At 44.2% G+C, this 25,082-nt stretch overlaps 1 protein-coding gene across 7 annotated transcripts in view; it reads left to right on the top strand.

The window, feature by feature from the left end:
• Positions 1 to 23,705, top strand: part of bptf (bromodomain PHD finger transcription factor) — a 32,526-nt gene extending 8,821 nt beyond the window's left edge. Inside the window, exons 4-32 of one of the 7 annotated variants that reach the window (XM_074655553.1) lie at positions 111 to 296; positions 520 to 699; positions 2,912 to 3,106; positions 3,223 to 3,308; positions 4,620 to 4,972; positions 5,213 to 5,344; positions 5,531 to 5,660; positions 6,053 to 6,188; positions 6,281 to 6,568; positions 6,670 to 8,188; positions 9,203 to 9,327; positions 9,527 to 9,655; positions 10,219 to 10,372; positions 10,486 to 10,609; positions 10,727 to 10,997; positions 11,513 to 11,665; positions 12,883 to 13,016; positions 13,110 to 13,203; positions 13,304 to 13,521; positions 14,562 to 15,519; positions 15,619 to 17,117; positions 17,198 to 17,280; positions 18,136 to 18,361; positions 18,468 to 18,976; positions 19,050 to 19,226; positions 19,324 to 19,516; positions 20,286 to 20,370; positions 20,554 to 20,740; positions 22,897 to 23,705. In XM_074655553.1, coding sequence (XP_074511654.1) covers positions 111 to 296; positions 520 to 699; positions 2,912 to 3,106; positions 3,223 to 3,308; positions 4,620 to 4,972; positions 5,213 to 5,344; positions 5,531 to 5,660; positions 6,053 to 6,188; positions 6,281 to 6,568; positions 6,670 to 8,188; positions 9,203 to 9,327; positions 9,527 to 9,655; positions 10,219 to 10,372; positions 10,486 to 10,609; positions 10,727 to 10,997; positions 11,513 to 11,665; positions 12,883 to 13,016; positions 13,110 to 13,203; positions 13,304 to 13,521; positions 14,562 to 15,519; positions 15,619 to 17,117; positions 17,198 to 17,280; positions 18,136 to 18,361; positions 18,468 to 18,976; positions 19,050 to 19,226; positions 19,324 to 19,516; positions 20,286 to 20,370; positions 20,554 to 20,740; positions 22,897 to 22,936 — 8,564 coding nt within the window. In that variant the 3' untranslated portion in view covers positions 22,937 to 23,705. Of the gene's footprint in view, positions 1 to 110; positions 297 to 516; positions 700 to 2,911; positions 3,107 to 3,222; positions 3,309 to 4,619; positions 4,973 to 5,212; positions 5,345 to 5,530; positions 5,661 to 6,052; positions 6,189 to 6,280; positions 6,569 to 6,669; positions 8,189 to 9,202; positions 9,328 to 9,526; positions 9,656 to 10,218; positions 10,373 to 10,485; positions 10,610 to 10,726; positions 10,998 to 11,512; positions 11,666 to 12,882; positions 13,017 to 13,109; positions 13,204 to 13,303; positions 13,522 to 14,561; positions 15,520 to 15,618; positions 17,118 to 17,197; positions 17,281 to 18,135; positions 18,362 to 18,467; positions 18,977 to 19,049; positions 19,227 to 19,323; positions 19,517 to 20,285; positions 20,371 to 20,553; positions 20,741 to 21,106 lie in introns of all 7 variants that reach the window. The other 6 variants (XM_074655552.1, XM_074655551.1, XM_074655554.1 and 3 more) reach the window with 6 other exon arrangements.
• The last annotated feature ends 1,377 nt before the right edge of the window (positions 23,706 to 25,082 follow it).

Raw genomic sequence — 25,082 nt, 5'->3', positions numbered from 1 at the left:
CATGTTGTCTTTTCACTTGTGACATTTGTTCAAATGTTACATGGATGCATGAATATGTAATTGCTTCCTTTTTATTTGAAAAACATGTATATGTTTCCTTTTGCTTTTAGGTGTGATTGTGGAGCGCATAAAGGTCAGGCGGGAGGCACGGGAAACCAAGAGGCGAGCAGAGGAAGCAAAGCAGGAAGCAGAAACGGGCTCCGTTAAGACGGCGGAGGACACCGCTGAGCTCACATCGCAGCTCGGCAATGGAGAGCACAAAGTCACGGAGGCCAAGGAAGATGCTCATTCACAAGGTAAAAGTCCACTTTATATACAGGGCCCAGTTCCCATTTCTCCTAAAGTAACTTTTAAACAGAAGACCCAATAGTACTGGTAACAGCAGTAGTTTTCTTGGTGCTGTTCCTATGTTGTAAACTGTCAGTGATGTCTCTGCGGCAGCATCAAGACTTTCTGCTAAACGATATTACGTCTCTGCTGGTGCTGTTCGCCCTGTGTATGTATGTCATGCCACAGCAGCCACGGCTCCCCCAGCTGCAGAGGAGAACTGCGTGTCTGACCCTAACCCCGGCTTGGCCACCAAGGACACAGCCGTGCCTAAAACGGAGTCCCTTGAACCCAACAAGGAAACGCCACCTGCTCCCTCTGGCAGCCTGGAGAGTGGGGAGTCCCCTCCATTGGCAAAGCAGGAAAGGACAGGTACTCGGAGTCAAAGATGGACTCATGTTCGCTACGGTGTCCAGCTATCAGCAGCATCTCTAGCCATTCAACTCACTCCTCCACTTCATACCCTGTTGCTGCCGGGCTGCACATCCATCTTCATCTGTCTGCTTGTCTGTGCTGGTTGCCACTAACTATACCCTGCCCTTTTCGCCTTGCTCATTTGCCTTTTTTGGTGTAAGGCGGTGGATAAACTGATTCCATTCAGTCTCTATACATTTGCCATTTTATAGTCAGGACAGAAAGCTAATGCCCTGTTTCCACCGCAGGAACTTCCCTCCGAACTAGGAACCTTTTGAGGAACTCATTGTGTTTCGACCGCAGGGATTAGGGTCTAAATTAAGTTAAGGCTAAAAAGGCCCTGGTCAGGGGGTAGTACTTTCTTGAAAAGAAGTCCCGGGTCTAAAATGACCAGGAACTTCTTGGTGGAAACAGGGCTTAAAAGTTTTTTGAATGAATGACAGATTTGTTGTCATTGTTTTTTTTCTAATTGGACTTGAGGTTCAAAGTTTGTTTTGTATTTGATTTGGCGTAGGTTTATTTGTGGATCTATTATAGTGAAACTGAACACCAAGACCTTGGAAGAGGCTGTAATTACAGGTTTTATTGATAACATTTTTATGTAGACGAATATTTAAAAAAAAAAAAAGAATACATCAACAGAGCTTTTAGAAAGGTGCCGAATCAAAGCATGGCTTTTCCTGAACAAAAGATGATGATTCAAGTACCAGTATTCAATCATTTAAAAATTTTTGGCGAGTCCAAAATTAATGTTTTGTTTATCTCTGTGGTAGATATCTGATGTTTGGTTCCCACTTCTATCAAGGCTTGTGAGCCAATAGTAAAACAACGTTGGTATCACGTGATATCTCTGGGTCGTCAGTTAGTGTGGAAAAAACAGATGAATGGCTGAGATTGACGGTAAGAGCCTGGCAACGACTTGTTGTGAAGTAAATGCAATGGAACGGGGGAGAGACAATGAGACATCTAGTGGCTGAATATTATCAATAGCACCTTTTAATGCACTGTGCACCATCCCCGGCAAACCAGGCATCATATGGAAGTGATTGTAGGTGTTCCAGTGCTTTGAATTTAGACTGGTTATTTATTTGTGATTTACATGGCTTCATATTCCCAAGAATTGTGTTTCTTCAGCTGAATTTTAACATCCATGGATGGCACGCACTGTGAAAGAGGACTTTGTGAGTGTTTTGTGCTTTAACCTAGACAAAAATTACCTTTCAGACAAAAGACTGTGGCCATGAAGTCCTCCTTACTTTCAGTAGCTCAACCAAAACGTTGCAGCTCTCACACTCACGTCTCACTTCAGATTCCCTTTCACTGCATCTCTTCATTATCTTCAGTAATCATCTAACTAGATCGTGATACGATATTTTCTCCTTTCATTTAATTGTTCCTGAGAGACCGTAAAAGCTGTTGCGGGCCTTTTTCTGCCGTTCGTTTCATTTGTCTTTACCTTCTCTAAAGCATAAAGCTGCTTTGGTAGCTCAACGTTACATTTATTTTTGGTGCATTAATTTCTTGTCTCGTGTTTATATGCCGTCTCCTGCGCTCGCGGTCTTGAAAAAGCACGCTTTTGGCACAGCGCTAGATGGCGTCCCTGGCAGCAGCTAGCACGCCACGTCTGTCACAACCGGCTCCTTATTCTCAATCCAATTTATGGGCATTTGGGTGGGCTCCTGTTGCTCAGACAAAAGACTCTCTGCCTGGAAGCCCCACCTGCTACCTCGTCAACAAAGAGCTGCATATATATGCGGGACTCTCTCCCCTAACAACTCAAAGGCAGAGCTGGGGTCTTGATTTTGGCTTTGGAACAAGTGCACAGCTTGTTTTTGGATTTGTGTAGCCTTTCCTGTCCAAGATGGGCTTGGTTTTATAGGCCTAACTGGACTGATGAAGCACTTAATGGTCCGCTAAAGATTATTTCTTGAACAGTTAGTTGTTGTCTTTAGACATGGTGTTAGATTGAACAAGGTCTGGCCTAGCTGTATTGAGAATTTCCCATTTTGAGAGGTTGAGTTTTTGTCAGTACCGTTTCTAATTTGTTTACACAGCTGCCATCTTTGCTAAAAGCACGTTGCTTGTAATTAACGTCATTGCGTTTCACTCCTTGCATCCCCAGTACTTGCTCTTACGCCTGTACTCAGTCTTTCCAAACATTTATTTTCAGATGAGGACGTGAAAGCCGAGTCTAGCAGCGAAGACAAGCACCCTGGCGATTCCCAAGATCAGCCACAGCAGCAACAGTCATCTCAACCGGAGTCGAGCAGAGGCAGCACCCAGGTTTCAGGCCTTAGGAAACCGGAGCAGCCCGACCTGGCTGATCCGTCCTCCCGGTCCTCTTTTACCAGCATGGATGGGACAGGTAATCATGTTTGTGGTGCTCGAAAAGTAGATAAACACAGATTCTGGAGTCAATTCAGTTGTGCTACATTGTCTCTCAGTGTCTCTGTTTTAATCAATCTGCTTTCTGAATGACAGACGAGTACAACTACAGGGTCAAGAGCACTACAGAAAAACCAGCTGGACAGGAATCGAATAACCAAACGCCCAGAGGCAGCAAAGAGGTGAGGCGTGTGCAGGGTTTTTCCAACTGCAGTCTAGAACTGTTGTTTAATTCCACAGTTATTATAATTCTCACAAAACCTTTAAGAAATGTGTTTGGGCGCCTGGGTTAGCTCAGTTGGTAGAGCGGGCGTCCATGTATTAAGGCTTGGTCCTGACTGCGGCGGCCCGGGTTCGAATCCGGCCTGTGGCCCTTTCCGCATCCACTCTCTCTCTCCCCCCTTTCAAGACTCTATCCACTGTCCTGTCAATAAAAATGGAAAAATGCCCCCAAAAAAAAAAAAAAAAAATGTGTTTGAAATTAAAGACAAGTGAGTAACTTGTGCACATCATAGCATCTAGAATCCTGTATTGTATGTAGGCAAAGTTACTTATGTTATCATAAACACTGCATTGACTATGCTTAATGAAATGATCTATCAGAATCTTTCCTATCTCTAGTATTAAAGGGATAGTTCGGGTGTTTTGAAGTGGGGTTGTATGAGGCACAGTAGACGGTGGACGGCACGCCACCAGCTTGGAGAAGCAGACAGGAGTTACCGCACGGAAGCAAAGCAATGTACTGCTGTGGACGGGGCCGTCAATACAGTTTAAATGTACGCTATTTAGAAATTTTCACTGGTTTACCGTACCGTCAGACAGCCCTTTGCGACGGGGAACTGAAGCCGTTGTGTGCATCTGTGCTCTCGCCAAAGCCACCAGACTCCATTGAGGGAAAAAAAGTTATTTTTAATTTTACCTCGCAGAACATAGGGGGTCGCTGACCTAACACTGCATTGATCGGTTTGTTTGTGTTATTGTATGACTTCGTTAAGTTTAGATTCCCCAAAGTCACACAATAACACAAACAAACTAACCGATGGAGGCAGCGGTAGACCAGCAACCCCGCGAGGTCAAATTTAAAAAAAAATTTCAATGGAGGCTGGTTGGTTTTGCAAGAGCATAGATAACGGCTTCAGTTCACCGGTCTGAAACATAGACTGTACAGCTGGCTCGGAGCAACATAAACCAGGGAAAATATTCTAAATATAGCATACACTTAAACATGACATTGATATTTTAGGTGGCTAAAATATGTTTTGCTGCCGGCCCCGTCTACAGCAATATATTTCTTTGCTTTTGTGCGGTGATTCCTGTCTGCTTCCCAAAGCTGGGGGCGTGCCGATCGCCATCTACTGTAGGTAATACACTGACTATGGATAAGTACCTCATACAACCCCACTTCAAAAAACCCAAACTGTCCCTTTAAAGCCACAAGTTGAGCACATCCTGAACAAACTAAGCTGAATGTAATGTTCCCTCTCATGTTTCAGTCATCTCCTGTACGCTGTGATGGCGAATCTTCGCGTCTCAGCTTCTTAAAGAGGGACCTGACCGTGAATTTGAACAACTTGTTCAAGCTGGGCCAGGAGGGTAAATACAGGGTCTACCACAACCAGTACAGCACCAACGTCCTGGCCCTAAACAAGCATCAGCACCGCGAGGACCACGACAAGAGACGCCACCTCTCCCACAAGTTCAGCCTGACTACCGCGTCTGAGTTCAAATGGAACGGCTCCATCTACGGTTCGCGGAGCCTGACCGTCTCCACCCTGCGTCTCACCATCATCCAGCTGGAGACCAATGTCCCTGGACCATTTATGCATCCTAACTGGGCATCGCACAGGTAAAACTGGGATCAAGTTAATGTGAAGCCCTTAAAGGAAATTCACTGTTGTTTAAGCGAAAGTTTATTTCCCAAAACTATTCCTTTTAAGGATGCAAAAATATTTGATTCTTGCAAAATATGATGATCTATTTTAACTTGGTGTAAGAGTTTGAAATATGATGAAGCTTTATGGAAGAAATAGGCAGTTGTGCTGTGTGTTATCTATTGTTTCATACAGTTTGTCTCTGTTTTTTCCAGGACCAACTGGAACAAAGCAGTGCAGATGTGCAGCAAGGCCAGGGAATTTGCTTTGGCCTTGGCCATACTGGAGTGTGCCATCAAACCAGTGGTCATGGCGCCTGTATGGAAAGATTCTCTTGGACACACAAGGTAAACAACTGTTGGCTACACACACTTTCTTGCTTTCCATAAGACTAACAGGACTCAAGCTACTCATCATCTGCGCCACTACTCCAGTTGAGTTAGGGCTGGTGATGTACAATGTACAAAAACATACAATAGACATTTTTATATCGTTTTGACGATATATACCGTCATATTACTTTCTTGCTTCAGGTTACATCGCATGACCTCCATGGAGCGGGAGGATAAGGAGAAGGTGAAAAAGCGAGAGAAAAAACTGGAGGATGAGGAGACGCTGCAACAGGCCACCTGGGTGAAGTACACCATCCCCATCAAGCACCAGGTAAAACATCAGCGTCTTTCATCTGTCATCCAGCTCCTCCTGTGGCCACAGAGGAGGTTTTACATCATACTTACTGATCTAGAGCAGTGATTCCCAACCAGCAGACATAACCCCACAGCCCTGTCACATTAACTATCCATGACTTTTAGATTACCATTTCAACATTACCTTTAGCTAACTATTTAAATTTTTTTTTGTCATTACTTTTAGCTAACTGTTTCATCTATTTAGTTATTAGTTTTATTTAACTATTTGTATTATGTCTTTAAGGCTGCTTTACAATTGATATTGTTTCTCAGTTTGAATTTTTATGAATGTTCTTTGAAATTATTGTGGCTCTTCATTTGAAAGCTTCATTATTTTGTGCCTCACTTGTGTGTTTTTCTATCAAGGTGTGGAAGCAGAAGGGGGAGGAGTACAGAGTGACGGGGTACGGTGGCTGGAGCTGGGTCAGTAAGACTCATGTGCCGCGGTTTGTCCCAAAGCTACCGGGGAACACAAACGTAAACTACCGCAAAGACCTGGAGGGTAAGGGCTAAACTGGCAGTATTTCCTCAATATATTCTCCTGCTGTTGGTACTTTTGGCTCATATTATGATTTATTTTCGCTGTCTTAATAGCTAAAATGAGGAAGGAAAAAGCAGCAGCTTGCACTAATAAGCAGAAACAGTTGATGGAAACTGAGAAGCAGACTACTCAAAACACGTCGGACGGGGAAAAAGAACAAGCAACCGTCGCTGCCTCATCTGAGAGCACTTCATCAGAGGAGGACTGCAAATCTCAGACCTCAAAAGAGGATGAAAAACCCACAGAGGAGGAGTGTGGAAAAACTGTAGAGGAGAAGGTAGAAGATGAAAAAATGGAGGTTGACCCCTGCTCCGAAACTTCTGCTTCAAGTGGCGAGAAAGGTAAATGTTTTTTCCTTTTATCTTTTGGATTTCCCTTTATGCTATTTGTGGGCGGATATACGTTTCCATCATCCACTGACCTCTGTGACTGTTAATTACAGATAAAGCTGAAAACGAAGGCTCTCCCTCGCCTTCTGTGCAGCCTGTGGAGGAAGAACCAATCCAGAAAGTTGAAGAATCCAGGAATGAGGAGACCACTGCATCGAAGATCTACTACGACGTTGTGAATGTAAGCGAGGGCTTCCAGCTGCGGACAGCTTATAAGAAGAAAGTAAAGCCCTCCAAACTGGATGGGCTTTTGGAGCGGCGGGTAAAACAGTTCACCTTGGAGGAGAAGCAGAGGCTAGAGCGATTGAAACAGGCGACGCTGTTGTCCAAAATGATCGCCACAAAGCCCGCTTCCGCGGTTAAGACCGAAGGATCCACGTTAGGCAAACAGCAGCCCGTAGTGACCCCTTGTGTAAAAAAAGAGAAGGATGAGGGCGTTCAAGTGAAAGACCACATAGTTAAAAAGCTCAACTTTGAGCAGGAGCAGATAAAGACGGACATGGACGTCAAATCAGAAACCACAGCACCCAACCACAGCAAACAGACAGAGGTAAACGCCGTGCAGGGGAACTGTGGGGAGGCCTTAGCTCACAAAGAAGTGAATGGAGGACCTCTATCAAGCACTGAGCTCATCAGTAAAAACAATTGTATATCAGATGCAATAGAAAGCAAAGAGAAAACACACAAGCCAGAGGTGGCTCGAGTGGGAGAGAATGCTAAGAAACGTGGTTACGAGGAAATGGAGCAAGGCAGCGAACAGAGCATGGAGGCAGAGCAAAGTAAGGTGCAGGTGAATGGGAAAACTGGGCCCCCTGCTGACCCAAACGTCAACTCAGACCCAGCCAGTCAAGTCCAAGAGGATATTAAAGAGCCTGTCAAGTCTCTGATGAATGGAAACCTCTCGCAGAATGACGTGTCGGACATATGTCACCCACCTCCCGTGAAAGTCCCGAAATTAGAGAACCATGTGGCAGAGAAAGGAGACTCTCTGAATAAGAGTGTGGATGTGGCGATGGACAGTGAGGGGACAGTACCTGCTAAGCTTCCATCCTCAAGCCCTACTAGTAATAGCATCGACACTAACAGTAGTAGCGAAGGTTTGAAGACCGCCGCCACCACAGAGTCTCAAAAAGCCCCGACCACTGACCTGTCCAGTAAGTCCGACGTGATCTCTCAAGCAGCAAGTAGCGCCGTCTCCTCTGTCACCACCACCCAGCCCAGCTCCAGGGCAGCCGTCCCTCAGAAGACTAAACTTCCAGTCGCCGACGTCAAGATGGGCCCTTCAACCAGCTCCATGACGATTAGTAAAGAATATTCCACCAAAGACCGGATCAGCCTCCTTAGGTTCTCCAGATCCAAGAAGGCACGCTCGGGGACGGCCCTGCCGTCCTACCGCAAGTTTGTCACCAAGAGCAGCAAGAAGAGCATCTTCATCCTGCCAAACGACGACCTGAAGAGAATGGCGAGGAGAGCGGGCATCAGAGAGGTGCCCATATTCAACTACAACGCCAAGCCCGCCCTGGATATATGGCCCTACCCTTCGCCTCGACCTACTTTTGGAATCACGTGGAGGTTGGTAACACATTTAGATCTTTTTACATGATTTTGGATACTTAAAAAATACATTTAGAACTAGCATTTGTAGTACACATTTATAATAGCCAATTGAAAATATTATTTTTATTATTTTTGAACAATATTATTATAGATATGCCAGCTTTAGCTTGACACTAACAAATGACAACATCACTTCTCATTATGTTACCAAGACATACAGTAAATTGAAGTGTGTATAGCCCCGTTTCCACCAAGAAGTCCCTGGTTATTTTAGTCCCGGGACTACTTTTCAAGGAACTGAAAGGTTCCTTCAGCCCACCCGTTTCCATAAGGATTTAAAGACCCTTTAGAAGATTAGGCCAATTGGTCTGCTAACGTAGGAAAAGGCAACATGACGTGACGAGGCCTGCTGCTGGACGCAGGGGTGAACACACTTTGCAGCCTGCAGTTAAGTGTGTCTAACCGCTTCATCTAAAAATCCCGTTGAACAAAAATAAATGTTACATTTTGAAAACAATGAAACTGAGAGCCTCTGTCTCCACAATAAATCATCTGTTGAGTGTTTGATGGTTAATTATTTGTGCTTTAGAATGTAACCGCTGTGAAATACTATTCACAGCACCGCCGCACTGTCTCTCTCTTCTAACGTTACCGCTTTACTTTCAGTGTTATCAAACAATGAAAAATGTTCTCCCCTCGTCCTAAAATGGTCCTAAATCGATACAAGAGTACTTCCTTGTTTATGAATGAAGCGGTACAGTTGAAGCAGCAGTGCTGTGTGTGTGTATTACCAATCGGTGACAGTCATCCCTGCAAACTCCACCCCGAAACGTCTGGTACTTTCCGAAAGTACTACCCCTCAATCAGGTCCTTTTTGGTGGTAAAAAGGCCTCGAAAAATGTGCCTGGAACTTAACTTAGACTCTGGTCCCTGAGGTCAAAATGCGGTGGAAACAGGGCTAAGGTAAACATACTTCCTGTTGTTGGAATAATACTAGCTCGTGTTTTTTTCTGACTGCGTCTCATCCAGGTACCGTCTCCAGACTGTGAGGTCGCTGGCTGGGGTCAGCCTGATGCTGAGGCTGCTGTGGGCCTGCCTGAGGTGGGACGACATGGCCGTTAAGCCCTCCGCCGCTGTAGGGACAACGCGGAAAGGTGCGGAAATGCTGCGTGTCTGTGTGTCTTTTAGGAAGCCTTCTTACATTAGTTTCTATTTTAGTTCAAACATGCAACTTCTTCTGTTATCTCTTCTGCTTCTGCCTTGACGTGTCCACCTTCCACTGTTTGGATGAGTTACTATTAATGGTTGCCGTTTTAAATGATTGTGCTAATATATGTTTTATTCTCGCCACAGAAACCACGGAGACGGACATCATCACAACAGAGATCATAAAACGAAGAGACGTGGGGCCTTACGGCATCCGCTCAGAATACTGCATCAGGAAGATCATCTGTCCCCTCGGAAACAGAGACACTCCCAAAGGTAAAAGCTGAACATCAGAAACAATGGAGAAATTTGAAAATTGAAGATTGACCAAGACTGGTTGCTGCAAGAGTTTTGGCAACTTTTTATAAGTATAATTAACATGGCTGTCAAAGTTAATACGATAATAACGCAAATTAGTTTTAACGCCACTAATTTCTTTAACGCATTAATGCAACTTGCAATTTTTAGGTTGCAGTGGGCTCTGGTATCATATGAAACTACAAAACCTAAGGAATCCATTGATATTAACCATGTCATACTAGCTCGTCGCTAACGAGGCTAAATAACGCTCCAAACTTGCGCTAAATTTTGGAGAGGAAAAGCTGGCATAGCCCTTTTCAAAGGGGTCCCTTAACCTTAATAAATATATACATACATTTGCCTAAAGCAGCATATTTGCCCACTCACATGTTGATAAGAGTATTAAATACTTGACAAATTTCCCTTTAAGGTACATTTTGAACAGATAAAAAAAATGTGTGATTAATTTGTGATTAATCGTGATTAAATATTTGAATCGATTGACAGCTCTATAAAGTTTGTTTCTCTTTTACCATAAGTAGAAACCCCCACTCCACAGAGGAAAGGCCTGCGCTCAAGCGCCTTGAGGCCCAAGAAGCACGAGCCAGCCAAGCTGACCGGGCCTGTAGCTGTGGAGAACTGGGTGCCTGAAGAAGACCTGGAGCTGTGGGAGATCAGGGCTTTTGCTGAAAGGTCAGAAACGCCTCCTCTGGCCTCTGTGGCTGCAAGCAGTATTGTTTTGGGGAATTATTCTGATAGGGCACTGATTCACCTGATATTCACCTTTTCTTTCCTTGGTATTACAGAGTGGAGAGGGAGAAGTCCCAGGGTATTGATTCCTCCAAGACCGGCAGTAGTCTGAGGACGGCAGAGGACGTCAAAGCCCATTTGGAGAATCAGCTGAAACAGGCCAGACTGGCTGCCCAGCAGGTGGGAACACACAGACACACACACAGGTGGTTTAGTAAGCCCGTGTTGAGGTAGCACTACACTGGGAGGTCAACAAACTCTTTATATGCCTAAAATGTTCTGACATTTTTGTTACAGAAACGTCTGGAGCAGCAGAGACCAGGTACACCCGCCACCACTCCAACAACAACCACCACCACCTCAGCCAGCACCCCCAGCACTCCAAGCAGCGGCTCGAGCACCCCCAGTACCCCAGCGTCCATGGGCCAGAGGATTGGTCAGGTCACTTCTGGAACTAAGATGGTCCTGGCCACCAAACTGGGCTCTCCAGTTTCCTTCCAGCAAGACAAAAACTTCCATCAGTCTTTTGCTTCCTGGGTCAAGCAGGGTCAGACCAATAACACCTCAGGTAAGCCGCATCGAAGACGAGGATAATTACAATGATCTGACTGGTGTCGAGTTGTGCTCCTTCTCATCCATCATCTGTAAGAGGCAGGCAGACAAACCACTTTGTCAAAAGATATTTTTGGTTTTTCATGTTTCCATTTTTTTTATCGCTGTTTGACAGTTTGTAAGAAGTCAATCATCGGCATGACTTTTCCACAACTGTTCTTTTTGTGTGTCAGTTTTCCACATTGGTAATGTGATTGGCTTGCCGTAATGACTTTGTGGCTCGTGGTGTCCACTTTCAGTCCTGTTAAAACTGGATTTTCAATTTGTGTCCTTTAAAGGGGCACAGGAGAGCCTGTGTATCATCATAACTTAAACACACGGCAAAGAAATGATCCCAAATTTCGAAAAATAGCAGCCCCTTGACCCCCCCCGTTGACTCAAAGCTTCCAGTGGACACCACAGCCGTAGACTGGCTGTCGTGGCGGCCCTTGTGGCTTTGCGTGACCGCAGGTGGCATGGTGTGTCTTGCAGCCTCCAGTGGCTCGGCGGTCGCCACCTCGGAGCAAACCTTCAAGATCGCTGGCAGCCCAGTGACTGTGGCTGCTGGCCAGGTCCTCACCGCCAAACTCCCGCTCCCCGCTAACAGCAAGATTGTCGCGCTCAACATGCCCACCGCTCAAGGAGGTAGGGAGCACGAGTGTCATCCATTTCCTCCGGTTTGTGCTTTTACACCTGCCAAAATGGATGGAAGAGTGTCATGTGTCTGTTGGCACTGAGCATGGATGATGCCACCAGTGTTTCTTTTTTTCTTTTTACTTTAGATGGAAGAGCTTCTATGACCATTAGTTTGATTGCAGTTTTTTGTCTGAGCTTCTTTCGGAGTTGTGTATAAACGCCGCTTCTGTACATCCTTGATCCAAAAAACGTGAAAGTCAATTGTTCGTTCCATTGCTTCATCAGCGCTACGCAGCAGAGCTACGCTTCCACCATATTGGATTGAAAGCGACTACCGGACGCCAGTAAAACGTCCACCTAAAAAGTGCCGTACAAAAGTAAAACAAAATTATTTCTATTCTATTCTCATAATTTTAATGACAATAGAAAATGTCCTGTGTTGAACAATAAAAATATCATAAATATACATACTATTATAACTATTGATTTACTTATTTATTTATTCAACTTTTTTAACCTTTAACTTTTAAATGGAAGTTAGAAAAATCCAGCACACAGATTTTGAGAGCAATCTCAGACTTTTTCATGTCAAGGAAATCCAAAATTGATGTGTCTTATGCTTTTGCCCTGCGTGTTAGTAAATAACCTACAACTACATTAAATTCTATTTATGTCGTGCTACTAGCTCCACTAGCTACTGGCCGATAGCCGGTTGTTTGGGAACAAAGACGTTAATACATCCATCATAGTAGGCTATACAGCATACAGCCCATGGGTGTATTATAAGATAATAAAAGTGATGAATTACAGCCAATATATTCATTATTACAGCCGCATGCAGCTAGCAGGAAACTGGCAGAACCGGATATGTCATATGAGCGTGCAGGGCGGTGCCGTCCTGGGGGTCTAATGCACGTTCATTATGTCATTATAACTCTGGATTCGGTTATTAGTCCATTTCACAACTTTTAAGACATAACGGTTTAAATGAGGGTTATTTAAGTGTTCGTACTGGGAAGTTGATTTACCTCAAAAAAAAAATTCCTCTGATTTACAGACATCTCTTTATACATCCATGGCCATACTCATTGGCGTTTTCAGTCCAAAATGGCGGCAACGCTGTTGTCAAAACAGCCCCAGAGTTTCGTCTCTTTGCTTGACCTGTACCACTGTATGTACCCAATGCATATTCGCTTCTCTCCTTACGTAATCGTGCTTATCAACAGGCGTAGTCCAACAGAAAGTCCTGGGCATTTTCCCCTCTGGGCCCCCTGCGAACCTTAGGACATACAGCACACTACATCCTACGACTGGCAACATCAACCTCAGAGCCACCACCTCCTCAACTACCCAGCAACAGGTCTTTTGTCTTTTACCTTGTCCTTTTTCAGATTTTACCTGAAGCTAGGGAGCACAATGATTGATGATTTTACTTTTTGGCTTTGTGATCCAGGCCGTCACAGCAGGAGGCCAAACACAGCCCGTCACGACGATGAGCCCGTCTGCGGGCACAGCAGCGGTCAGAAGTCCAGCGTTGGCTCAACAAGGTGTTCTGTCTAACTGATCATTTCTATTCGCAAATGAATGTCTTCAGCCTTTTTGTGGCTTACAAATAAAAATAAAACATTCCCTCCTCATCCCCTCCAGGCCAACTACAGCCGACCGTGACACAGACGGGTCCTGGTTCTACACCCCTGCAGACGACTGCAGCTCAGAGAGCAGCAGGTCCTGCACCGTCACCTCATGCAGCCACTACAGCACCACCTGGGCAGGCACCAGCAGCTCCCTCCCAGACCAACAGACCACAGCAGGGTCAAGTTAAACTCACTATGGCACAGCTCATGCAGCTAACACAGGGGGCTCAGGTGAGGGCACATTTTTTTTCTATTGTCTTTTCCAAAAAATCTCCTGCTGGGAAAGTCTTTAACCCCCTGAGACCCGTGATCTCGACCGACTTTACTGTCTTTCAGAGGCTGTAGCAGGTTCAGTTTTAGAGCTAGAGTGAAGATATCGTATGAAGCTAGAAAACATAAGGAATCCTTTGGTAACAACCCTGTCATACTTGCTTGTCGGGAAGGAGGTTAAATAACGCTCCAAACTTATGCTATGATTTTGGCAAGGAAAAACTGGCATGGCCATTTTCAAAGGGGTCCCTTGATCGCTGACCTCAAGATATGTGAATGAAAATGGGTGCTATGGGTACCCACGAGTCTCCCCTTTACAGAAATGCCCACTTTATGATAATCACAAGTAGTTTGGGCAAAAAATATGCAGTTTCTTTGAATGCAGTGTTACTTTTGCCTATTCTAAAAATGATATTTGTCTTGGAATTGCATAAATTGTACGTATAAATTGGTATGACTGTAAAGCTGAGACTCTTGTGGATCCAGTGAGCCCAATTGTATTCATGTGTGATGATGTTATTCCCCATAGGAGCCATTTCACATATCCAAATCTGTGTAACAAACGGTATCAACCTAAAAATTGCTGCAACAATTTATGAGACATAATAGAGCATGGAAATGGCCATCATATACTTCCATCATAATGTTATAAGCGCTTATACACTTTCACAATTTATTTAAATGAATTCATGTTTATTTCTGATGTTATGTTTCTTTATGACTAGAACAACTGCATCTCAAATTAATCTTCAGGTTCCCAGCTGTCTGATGATGTACACCACTTCTATGTGACATCTACTGTTGACCTGCTATCTCCCCCGAAAGACCCCCTGTACCCCCTAAAAAAGACAAAAACGGTTCTATTGTAGCTCTCAGAGGGTTAAAATGTGTATTTGCTCCTGTAAAGTACCTCATAACTGTGTTTTAAATGGTGTTGTATAAAGAGAGAGTTATATCACTGTTAGCTGAAGGCAAACTTTCTTTTGTCTACAACTCTGCAGGGTGGAAACCCAGGTCTGACAGTGGTGATCCAGGGTCAGGGCCAGACCCAGGGCCAGCTGCAAATCATCCCACAAGGTGTAACAGTCATCCCTGTTCCTGGTCAGCAGCTTATGCAGGCGGCCATGCCCAACGGCCAGGTCCAGCGCTTCCTCTTCACCCCCATCCCTCCATCCTCAACAGCTCCGACTTCAGCACCCACTCAGATCCCTCAAACCCAAATGTCAACTCCAACTCAAGCCAGAATTCCCGCACAAGTCCAGACGACTCCCTCGGCCCTAGCCCAAACCCGAATGGCTGCCCCTGTACCCATCCCGATGCAAATGCCAGGTTTGGCGCCCACGGTCCCCATGCAAACCCAAGTTGCAGCCTCTACCCCGTTATCAGTCCCCGCACAATCTCAAATATCCACTCCCGTGCCCGCCCTGCCGCACGTCGCAGCCCAGGCCTCAACGCAGGTTTTATCCTCCACGCCAGCCTCTGTCCCCGCACAACCCCAAGTGGCGAGATCTGTGCCTTCCCCGGCACAGAATGCAGGCCCGGCTATGTCTCAGACACAAGTCTTTGCCTCATTCCCTACGCAAACCCAACCTGCAATGTCGCTCCCCGTCCCGGGGCAAGTTGCACCTCAAGCCCAGATCCAGACACACGCCTTCAGCCCCGCCCCTGCTTTAACCCCCGTCTCAGTCAAGACCGCCGCCCAAGTCGCTGCCATAGCAGCCGCCACTAACTTGCCCCAAATGCCCGCGTCTGCCTCTCTTCCCTCGCCTGTCCAAGTCCCAACCCCTGCTCTCGCTCCTGTCTCTGCTCCCGTCGTGTCCACCCACATTGCTGTCCCGTCCACAGCTAAAGCTCTAACCCACATCCAGGTCGCAGCTCCCACAGTTCCCCTTCACGCCGCTGTGGCCAATGCTGTTGTCACGCCAGTCACAGCCACCTTTACAACACCTTCAGTGCCAGGTAAAGAACCTACATCAACAGCATCCTGTTTTTGTCTATATGATGGTTGACTTGTTTTTTTAATGCATTGCTTGTCTTTACTTCTCCGTGCTGTTGTAGCTCTGATGGAGCAGAGGGCAGCTCAGCCCCAGGTCTGGACTTCGTCCTCATCTCAAGCTCAGACTCCCGCTCAGCCAGCTCAGCAGGCTGCTGGTCCCGCTCAGACGCCCGCCTCTGCATCAGTTTCCACACATTCATCACCCATCACCCCTCTGCCTCAAGCGTCTCAAGCTCAAGGACACATGCAGCACCCTACCCTCGTATCCATGCAGCAGGTGTCTCAAATCCCAGTCTCGGCGGTGCAGGTTCATATGGGATTACCGGTCTCTTCTGTTGTTACTTCTGTCAGACCCACGCTGCCTCAGCTCCAGCCCCAAACCCACGCTCAACTTCAAGCTCAGCGTCCAGCCCAGATCCGCACGCAGATTCAAGTCCAGCCCTTTGGCCAAGTCCAACAAATGCCACACATTCAGGCCCAAGCACAAGTCCAGAACCACCCCCAGGTCCGAGTTCAGTTTCAGCCACAAACTCAGCAACCGCCCCAAACCCAAGTACAGCCCGTTGCTCAAAACCAACCTCAGGTGCAGTTTCAGTCCCAAAACCAAACCTTGCCCCAGGTCCAGGTCCAGGCCCAGGCCCAGCTCCCATCAAGGGTCCAGCCTCAGTACCTCCCGCAGGTACATGCCTCATTTCAAACGCAGGCTCAACCCCAACCCCAGGCTCACCAGCAGCCTCAGGTCCAATCTCAACCCCAGGTTCAGTCTCAGGCCCAAACTCAGCTACAGCTACAGCCCCAGATCCAAACCCAACTCCATCCCCAGGTTCAGGTCCAGTTCCAGCAGCAGAGCCAGGTTCACCCGCAACCTCAGGCACTGCAGCAACCCCAGGTCCAAACCCAGCCCCAGTTTCAAGTTCAGTCACCACAGCAGACCCAGGTCCAGCAGCAGCTTCAGGTCCAAGCCCAGCCCCAAGTCCAAGCTAAGCTCCAAGTCCAGTTCCAGCCTCAGAACCAAACTCAAGTGCAAGCGCAGCCTCAGCTCCAGGTCCAGTCTCCAATCAGGCATCAGCTCATCACCGTTCCGGGCCTCCAGCAGCCCGTCCAGCTACTCTCGGCTCTGCCGCCCCACGTCGCGGCCCAGATCCAAGCCCAGATCCAGGCGCAGGCGCAGCAGCAGGGCGGCACGGTTCCCCAGCAGATCAAACTGCAGCTGCCCATCCAGATCCAGCAGACGGGGGGGCAAATTCAGGCCCACCAGATCCAGAACATGGTGACCATACAGGCACCAGCGAGCGTCCAGGAGCAGCTCCAAAGGATGCAGCAGCAACAACAACAGCAGCTGCAGCAGCAACAACAACAGCAGCAGCAGCAGCAGCAGCAGCAGCAGCAGCAGCAGCAGCAGCAGCAACAACAACAGCAACAACAACAACAACAGCAGCAACAACAGCAGCAGCAACAACAACAACAAAAACCAAAGAAGAAGAAACACCACGAGGCTAAAAGGGAACAGAAGGAGCCGAGTCTGCAGGTCGTTAGTCCCGGGGATGGCATCCAAAAACAGGTGTGACTCAAAAAGAACAGATTCATTCCTTCCATTATTTAGAAACTTGTAATATTAACAGAAAGTGTTTTTGTTGTCAGGTGGCGGTGAAGCAGAACGCTGCAGCGGAACAGCTGAAACAGAGGAAGACCTTGGCTGCAGCTGAGCGGGAGGAGAACCAGAGGTTTGGGGCTTAATAATTACAGAATGAAACTTTATGACAAATGCTAATATTTCCTGTGGACGCAGATGCTCCAGACTAACTTTTTACATTGGTTGCACTTGTGCGTCTAACTTTTTCGGTGCACCAGCACATAATTTAGGTGCACTCAAAATTTTTCACCGCTCTTTTCGATGCTTTAATAATACATTTGAACCGTTTTGTCAGTTCCCATAGGCCTACACTAGGAAAATTTAGTAGTCAATACCAATACCAGAACAATTCCATGGTTCTTGATACCAATTCAATACCACGGCACATGAACTTCCAACATCCACTAAAGGAAAGGAAGTGAAGTGAAGTTAAACAGGCCATAATTCCGTCTCTAATATCTATTTTATATTGCTGTGAAAACATCTTTTAGCTCTCCCCACTTGTGAAATGAATCCGGCACCATGTTCAGGTTCCATGATGATGCTGGTCTTGGCTGGGCCGTTCATGGCAGGGAACAGGTGTAACGGGCACCGCAGCATTTTTCTTGATGAAAAAACAATCAATAGTTCTCTTCATTTTGAATTAGCGCAATGTTTTATGGTTGTGATGTCGCTCGAGGAGGAGTACAGGGCACGGTTTCACGCACACAAACAGAGACAGACCTAACAAATGAAAATATTTAGTCACACTCGACAGATTTTTGGCCACATGTGACCCAAATGGTCGCACTCTGTGGAGCCATGCAGTGAGAGTAGTATTTTCATTTTATTCACTGCCTTTCCCTCCAGTCTTATTTTCCATGTATCCTGGTATAATGTGTACCAAATGTCTTACCCATAACCAAACAACAATGACTCCAGCGCTTTGCTGTCCTCTTGTTTTCAGAATGATTGTGTGCAACCAGGTGATGAAGTTCATCCTCGACAAGATTGAGAAGGACGAGAAGCAGGCAGCCAAGAAGAGAAAGAAGGAGGAGGTGGTGGAGCAGAAACGCTCCAAACAGAACGCCACCAAGCTGACGGCGCTGCTGTACAAGCACAAGGAGCAGCTGAAGGCGGAGATCCTGAAGAAGAGGGCCCTGCTGGACAAAGAGCTGCAGCTGCAAGTACAGGTTAGCACACAGTCTGCCTTCGTCATGATGGTTTTGTATGGAGTATAGTATATACGCTATACATAAACAAAAAAAATAAATGTTGCATGTCTTGTCTCCTTCTCAGGAGGAGCTGAGGCGGGACATTGCCAGGCTACAGAAAGAAAAGGAGAAAGCCAGAGCTGCTATCGCCCAGGCCGCTGCAGCGACGGTGAAGGCAGCATCTTCCTCTCACTCCTCCCTTCCCTCTCACTCCACACATTCCACTCACAGCACCCACACGGCGACCTCGCCGTCCTCGTCCCATAAACGCAAGAGGGAGGAGGAGAGAGACAAAGACAGACACAAAGATAGGGACAGGCATCACGACAAGGACAAGAAGCGGGACAGGGATAAGGACCGCGACAGGTGCAAAGACAGGGATAAAGACAAAGACGGGGATCGAGAGAAGGAGCGAGACCGAGAGCGGGACAGACATCGGGACAGAGACAAGGACAAAGACGGGGACCCAGAAAAGGACGTAGATCCCAGCTCGTCGAAACACAAGAAGAAGAAGAAGCTCTCTTCTGCCTCGAAGGATCACAAGAAGGACACCAAATTGTACTGTGTCTGCAAAACGGCGTACGACGAGTCAAAGTAAGCTCTCTGGGAAAACCTCAACCGTTGTGATTACATTATGAGACAAAAATTAACAACCTTTTTCTGTCAGGTTTTACATCGGGTGCGACCTGTGCTCCAACTGGTTCCACGGCGCGTGCGTCGGCATCACGGAGAAAGAGGCCAAGAAGCTGGAGGACTTTGTGTGCAACGACTGTAAACGCGGTCAGGAGGGAGCAAGCAACGAGGAGCTGTACTGCATCTGCCGGACGCCATACGACGAATCACAGTACGGCTCCTCATAAATGACATCATCATCAGCAGCATGCATTATGGAACATTTTCATTGATACGCTAATCACGATGTATCCGATTTTCACCCTCAGGTTTTATATAGGGTGCGACCGCTGCCAGAACTGGTACCACGGGCGCTGCGTGGGCATCCTGCAGAGCGAGGCCAATCAAATCGACGTGTACGTCTGCCCGCAGTGTCAGTCGACGGAAGACGCCATGACAGTCCTCACGCCGCTCACCGACAAAGACTATGAGGGGTTGAAAAGAATATTACGCTCGTTACAGGTATGGAACCTATCTTTACTAATAAAATATTAATAACTAGGGCTGTCTAAGTTAACGCGATAATAACGCGTCAACGTTGTCATTTCTTTAACGCATTAACGCAACTTGCGATTTATAAGTTGTAGCAGGTTTTAAAGACCTCTGACCTCAGATATGTGAATGAAAATGGGTTCTATGGGTACCCACGAGTCTCCCCTTTACAGACATGCCCACTTTATGATAATCACATGCAGTTTGGGGCAAGTCATAGTCAAGTCAGCACACTGACACACTGACAGCTGTTGTTGCCTGTTGGGCTGCAGTTTGCCATGTTATGATTTGAGTATATTTTTTATGCTAAATGCAGTACCTGTGAGGGTTTCTGGACAATATTTGTCATTGTTTTGTGTTGTTAATTGATTTCCAATAATAAATATATACATACATTTGCCTAAAGCAGAATATTTGTCCACTCCCAAGTTGATAAGAGTATTAAATACTTGACAAATCTCCCTTTAAGGTACATTTTGAACAGATCAAAAATGTGTGATTATAATTGCGATTAATCGCGATTAAATATTTTAATTGATTGACAGCCCTAATTTATAACATTAAATATGAACTAAAAGCTAAATAAAAAGGGCTTTACAAGTAGGCTGAAAAACAAGAAGCAGTTAAAGGGGTAATTCGCCACTTTTTATGTAAATGTCCAGTCAGTGTTGATGATAAATGTAGTCATGCTATATTGACTGAGAAAGCTCACAGTAATCATTTCCCGATATGTCAACAGTCTCACAAAATGGCATGGCCTTTCCTTGAACCAGTGGATCCCCACGACGCACCTGATTATTATCGTGTCATCAAGGAACCAATGGGTAAGAACAAATCATAGCAGACTGGCTTTTCTTCAACCCTGGAAAACGTCCCAATGTGTCTGACACACTTTTTCCCCTAAGCTAAGCTGATCCCTGCTGTTTATTTCATGCTATTTTGTAATGTAGGAAATGTTTTGTGCATTCTATTTAAAGGAAAATCACACATCTCTCTGTCCCTTGTAGACTTTTCCACAATGGAAACCCGTTTGCAAAAGCGACATTACCAGAAGCTCACGGAGTTCGTGGCCGACGTGACCAAAATCTTCGACAACTGTCGCTACTACAACCCCAACGACACGCCGTTCTTTCAGTGTGCCGAGGTGCTCGAAGCCTTTTTTGTACAGAAGCTTAAAGGTTTCAAAGCGAGCAGGTAAGGTCGGGCGCTCCCACTGCTGAACACTCTCCAGGTTCTCCTCTCTCTCTCTCCTTTTCCATGCTCATGTTTGTAAAGCGGTTATGCGTTCATGCCTATCATTCACTTTTGTTTACACCACTGGCATGTGTAGTACTTTGCAGTAGAATGTGCTTTCCTCGTAGACTAGAGTTGGCTTTAAACTGTCACCGCTGCTTGGCCGTACTAAAACCGACAGAGCTGACAGACGTTAAGACATCACGTCCGATGTATTAACAGAACTTAGCGCCGTGTTACATCTGTATCATCTCGCATTTGTGTCTGTTCACCTTTGCTGCATGCCTTTTTGATTTATGCCATCCCATTTTTCTTCTTTTCTTCCAGATTGTCAGATTCTTAAGTGGGCCAGTCTAGCTGGAGTCTGGACTGGATGCTGGGCTCTCTAGTAATAATGACATGGAAACTTTTCTATTTCCAGAACAGCAAAAACAAAATCCATTAATGAAGAAAAGAATCAAACACCAAATGTGCTTTCATGTAAATGCCACCAATTTAACATTTTTGGTAACCATGACGATATTCAGTTTAATCACAATGGCAGCCATGTTGACATGCGTATATCATAGGTAACACTTGATAATAACCATCATTTATAAATGGTAAATTGATAGTTAATTTAACTTAGTTAATAGTTATTTTACCGTTAACAAACAATGAAATGATAATTAATAATGTTTACTAATTATTAGTGATGCTATATTTTGTTATTTTATCAGTGTTTTTTTTTTAATATTCATGTTACATTAGTAAACTATTAACAGTTTATTGTTGCACACATTATAATATTTTATATATTATATTACGTATTTGTTAATGATTTGTAAACCTTTAAGAAATCGTTTATAAAACATCTTTAAACATTACATAGATAGATGGACCAGAAACCAATTATTAACCATTGACAATGTATTTACTATTTATCTAAATAATATTATAGATGCTTTACAAAGTGTTTAACAAGATATTAGAATCATCTGTTGCAACTTTATGATAGCATCCAAATAATGTTTATAGATATTTTACAAAACAATTATTAACCATTAACAAAGTGTTGCAAATATCTATCTATATAATGTTTATACATGTTTTACAAACAATTCCTTTTAAAGTTAACAAATATTATAGTATATAAAATGTTTTATTACACGGCTGTGTTGAATACATTCACAACAATGACCCGCTAGCTGTACATTATCCCTTACATAATGTTTATTAATTATTAGTAATGCTTTCATGTATAATGTGTGCAACAATAAACTGTTGGAATAGCATAAATTATAGCATTACTAATAATAAGTAAACACAAAATTACTATATTTTTTAATGATTAACAATACTTATATACTGAATATATAGTATGTAAAGTGTTAGAATTAATAATTAGTAAACATTATTTATAATTTTGTTGTTTGTTAACAATAAAATAAACGTTAACAAAGATTAAATAACTATCAATGTATCATGTATAAATGATGGTTATTATGAAGGGTTACCTGTGATCATGTAATTGAGGGACATGCTTTCTTCTCATCATTTCCATAAATCTGGCCTTTTTTTTCACAGTAACTAGGGAGACGTTTTAAATGTATTTAGTTTCTGTTTCTATATGTGAGCTGGATTGGATAATGTGTCGACCTTACCGGATATAACAAAAAATATATAAAGCTGCATATTTTATTATCTAGAGATATTTAAGAGAAGTTTTTTGTATGTTACATCCCTTTTGATTGAGCTGGTTGTTAAGGCGGTTGTCTTGAATGTACATAGTTTTTATCATGTACAGTGGTTGTAAGATATATCTAACTGTGTTTTTAAGTAATTATGAAACAAATCATTTTAGATAGTATTATTTTATGAGACTAAAATGTACTACAAAAGGTGAGGTCCTGCTCCTCGCTTCACAAAGGTAACCTCAGTTTTGTAGTTGTGGAAGATTTCTCCAGTAATAAAGGCATTCCCAGTAAATTACACCAACATGGCTGCAGCCAGGATCATCCGCCGACTTCCTTTGCATCCTCTTGTGTCTTGTTTGTCGAGATGTCGCAACAGTAAATAAAAATAAATAAAAATGCGAAAGGGCTCTCAACTCTCCCCCTTCTCTCTGCATTCTGTAGGTCTCATAACAACAAGCTACAGTGTTCGTCAGCCTCTTAGAAAGCAGCGCACATTGCTCAAACAAAAATGCACTTGCCAAGAATATGGCTTTTCTGAACTGTAACAGACTCTGCCTCATCCTGCGTTTGGGGATCTGCTCCTCTTGACTGTCGGTGCGAACTGTTCAGGCAGAGCTGCCCGTTTCAGCTCAAAGGGACCTCTTTTTTTTGGACCTGTCTTCATCAGTGGGACTGCACTGAGGAGCGCGAGCGGCTGAGGCATTTCAGAAGAAAGTTTACCTCGGAGAAAAGACTCTTAAGGAGCTCTCATATTTCCATGTTTCTTTTTTTGATCTCAAGTCTTTTAATTTTGTTTTCTTTCTTGTTAAAACAACCGTCAGGCCAGCCCTGTGGTCACCATGTCCAATGAGAAATAGAAATACTGACATACAATGGCAGAGTTTTACAGAGCATCACGTATCAAGAGTTTTGTGTCTAAATTTGGATATCACATTTTTTCTCATTTCCACTCATTGTTTAGTCTGAAGTGGCATGAACGAGAGTTGTACTAAATATCTGGACATCAGTAGTCTGCTTGGTTAAACTTCTATAACCTACTGAACGTACAGTAATAAGCTATTGTAAATGGATCGCTCTGCAGTAGTGACTGACTGACCGAGAAGGATGAAACAATACATTTGAAGGTTCCTGCCCTGTTTGTAAAAAAAAAAAAAAAATGTCAGATTTTGACTTGATTTCTTTTTCTTTTTTTGTATTACATCTGAAGAAATATTGATGTATATGGAACTTAATAAAAACGAAAAGACTGATTTCTTCCTTGTGTGTTCAAGCCCTTTTGATAGGTGAAATTTGGATTTGGATAATCACAGCTTCATGAAACTTAACCACAAACTAGAGACCTAGAGCATTCAGAGGATGGATGGCTTCCCTAGCTATATTGACAATAAGGGGGTTTCTGAGCAGTTTACACAACAGAAATCTCCAAATGTCAAGAGTTTTTTAAACCAAATCACATCATGGCTTTTCTATGGTGTTCCTCAAGGTCTTGGTGTCTAAATGTGGAATTTATGAGGGATTTTTGATCATTTTTATCAATTGAGTGGTAAAAATTGTTAAATTTAGCACCAAATCTGTGTCACAAACTGTATCACCCCAAAATTACTGCAGCAACTTATGAGACATAATAGAGCATGGGAATGGCCATCAATATACTTTTATCATAATGTTCTAAGCCCTTATATACTTTCACAATTAATTTTAATGAATTAATTAATGTTTATTTCTTATTTATGACTAGAACAACTTGACACAGTGCTGAATTGCATCTCAAATTAATCTTCAGGCTCACCACTTATATGTGACATATACTGCTGACATGCTATCTCCTATGTATTCTCCCATGGATGGATGAAGACTGGAGTTGATAAGCAGAAGCAGACACAGTTAGCTAGCCTATAGCTATGCACCCTGACCCCATGATGACACACGTTGAGTGACAGCCCCCTCATTTGCATAAAGAGGCAGAAATGTATAAAGAAAAGAATACATACAGACGTAGGCAAAGTTGTTGGTAACGTTCCGTTAAAGAGAGAAAAACCCACAATGGTCACTGAAATAACTTGAAACTGACAAAAGTAATAATAAATAAAAATTTACTGAAAATGAACTAATGAAAATCAGACATTGTTTTTGAATTGTGGTTCAACAGAATCATTTTAAAAAACAAACTAATGAAACTGGCCAGGACAAAAATGATGGTAGCCCTAGAAAAGATGTAAAATAATGTGACCATAGGGACATATTAAACTAAGGTGTGTCCTGTAATTAGCATCACAGGTGTCTTCAAACTTGTAATCAGTCAGTCTGCCTATTTAAAGGGTGAAAAGTAGTCACTGTGCTGTTTGGTATCATGGTGTGTACCACACTGAACATGGACCACAGAAAGCTAAGGAGAGAGTTGTCTCAGGAGATCAGAAAGAACATTATAGACCTTCATGTTAAAGGTAAAGGCTATAAGACCATCTCCAAGCAGCTTGACGTTCCTGTGACTACAGCTGCACATATTATTCAGAAGTTTAAGGTCCATGGGACTGTAGCCAACCTCCCTGGACGTGGCCGCAAGAGGAAAATTTATGACAAATTGAAGAGACGGATAATACGAATGGTAACCAAAGAGCCCAGAACAA

This window comes from Sebastes fasciatus, chromosome 13 (genome assembly GCF_043250625.1).
Source record: "Sebastes fasciatus isolate fSebFas1 chromosome 13, fSebFas1.pri, whole genome shotgun sequence".
NCBI classification, from domain to species: domain Eukaryota; kingdom Metazoa; phylum Chordata; class Actinopteri; order Perciformes; family Sebastidae; genus Sebastes; species Sebastes fasciatus.
This window is presented reverse-complemented; position numbering and strand designations above follow the sequence as displayed.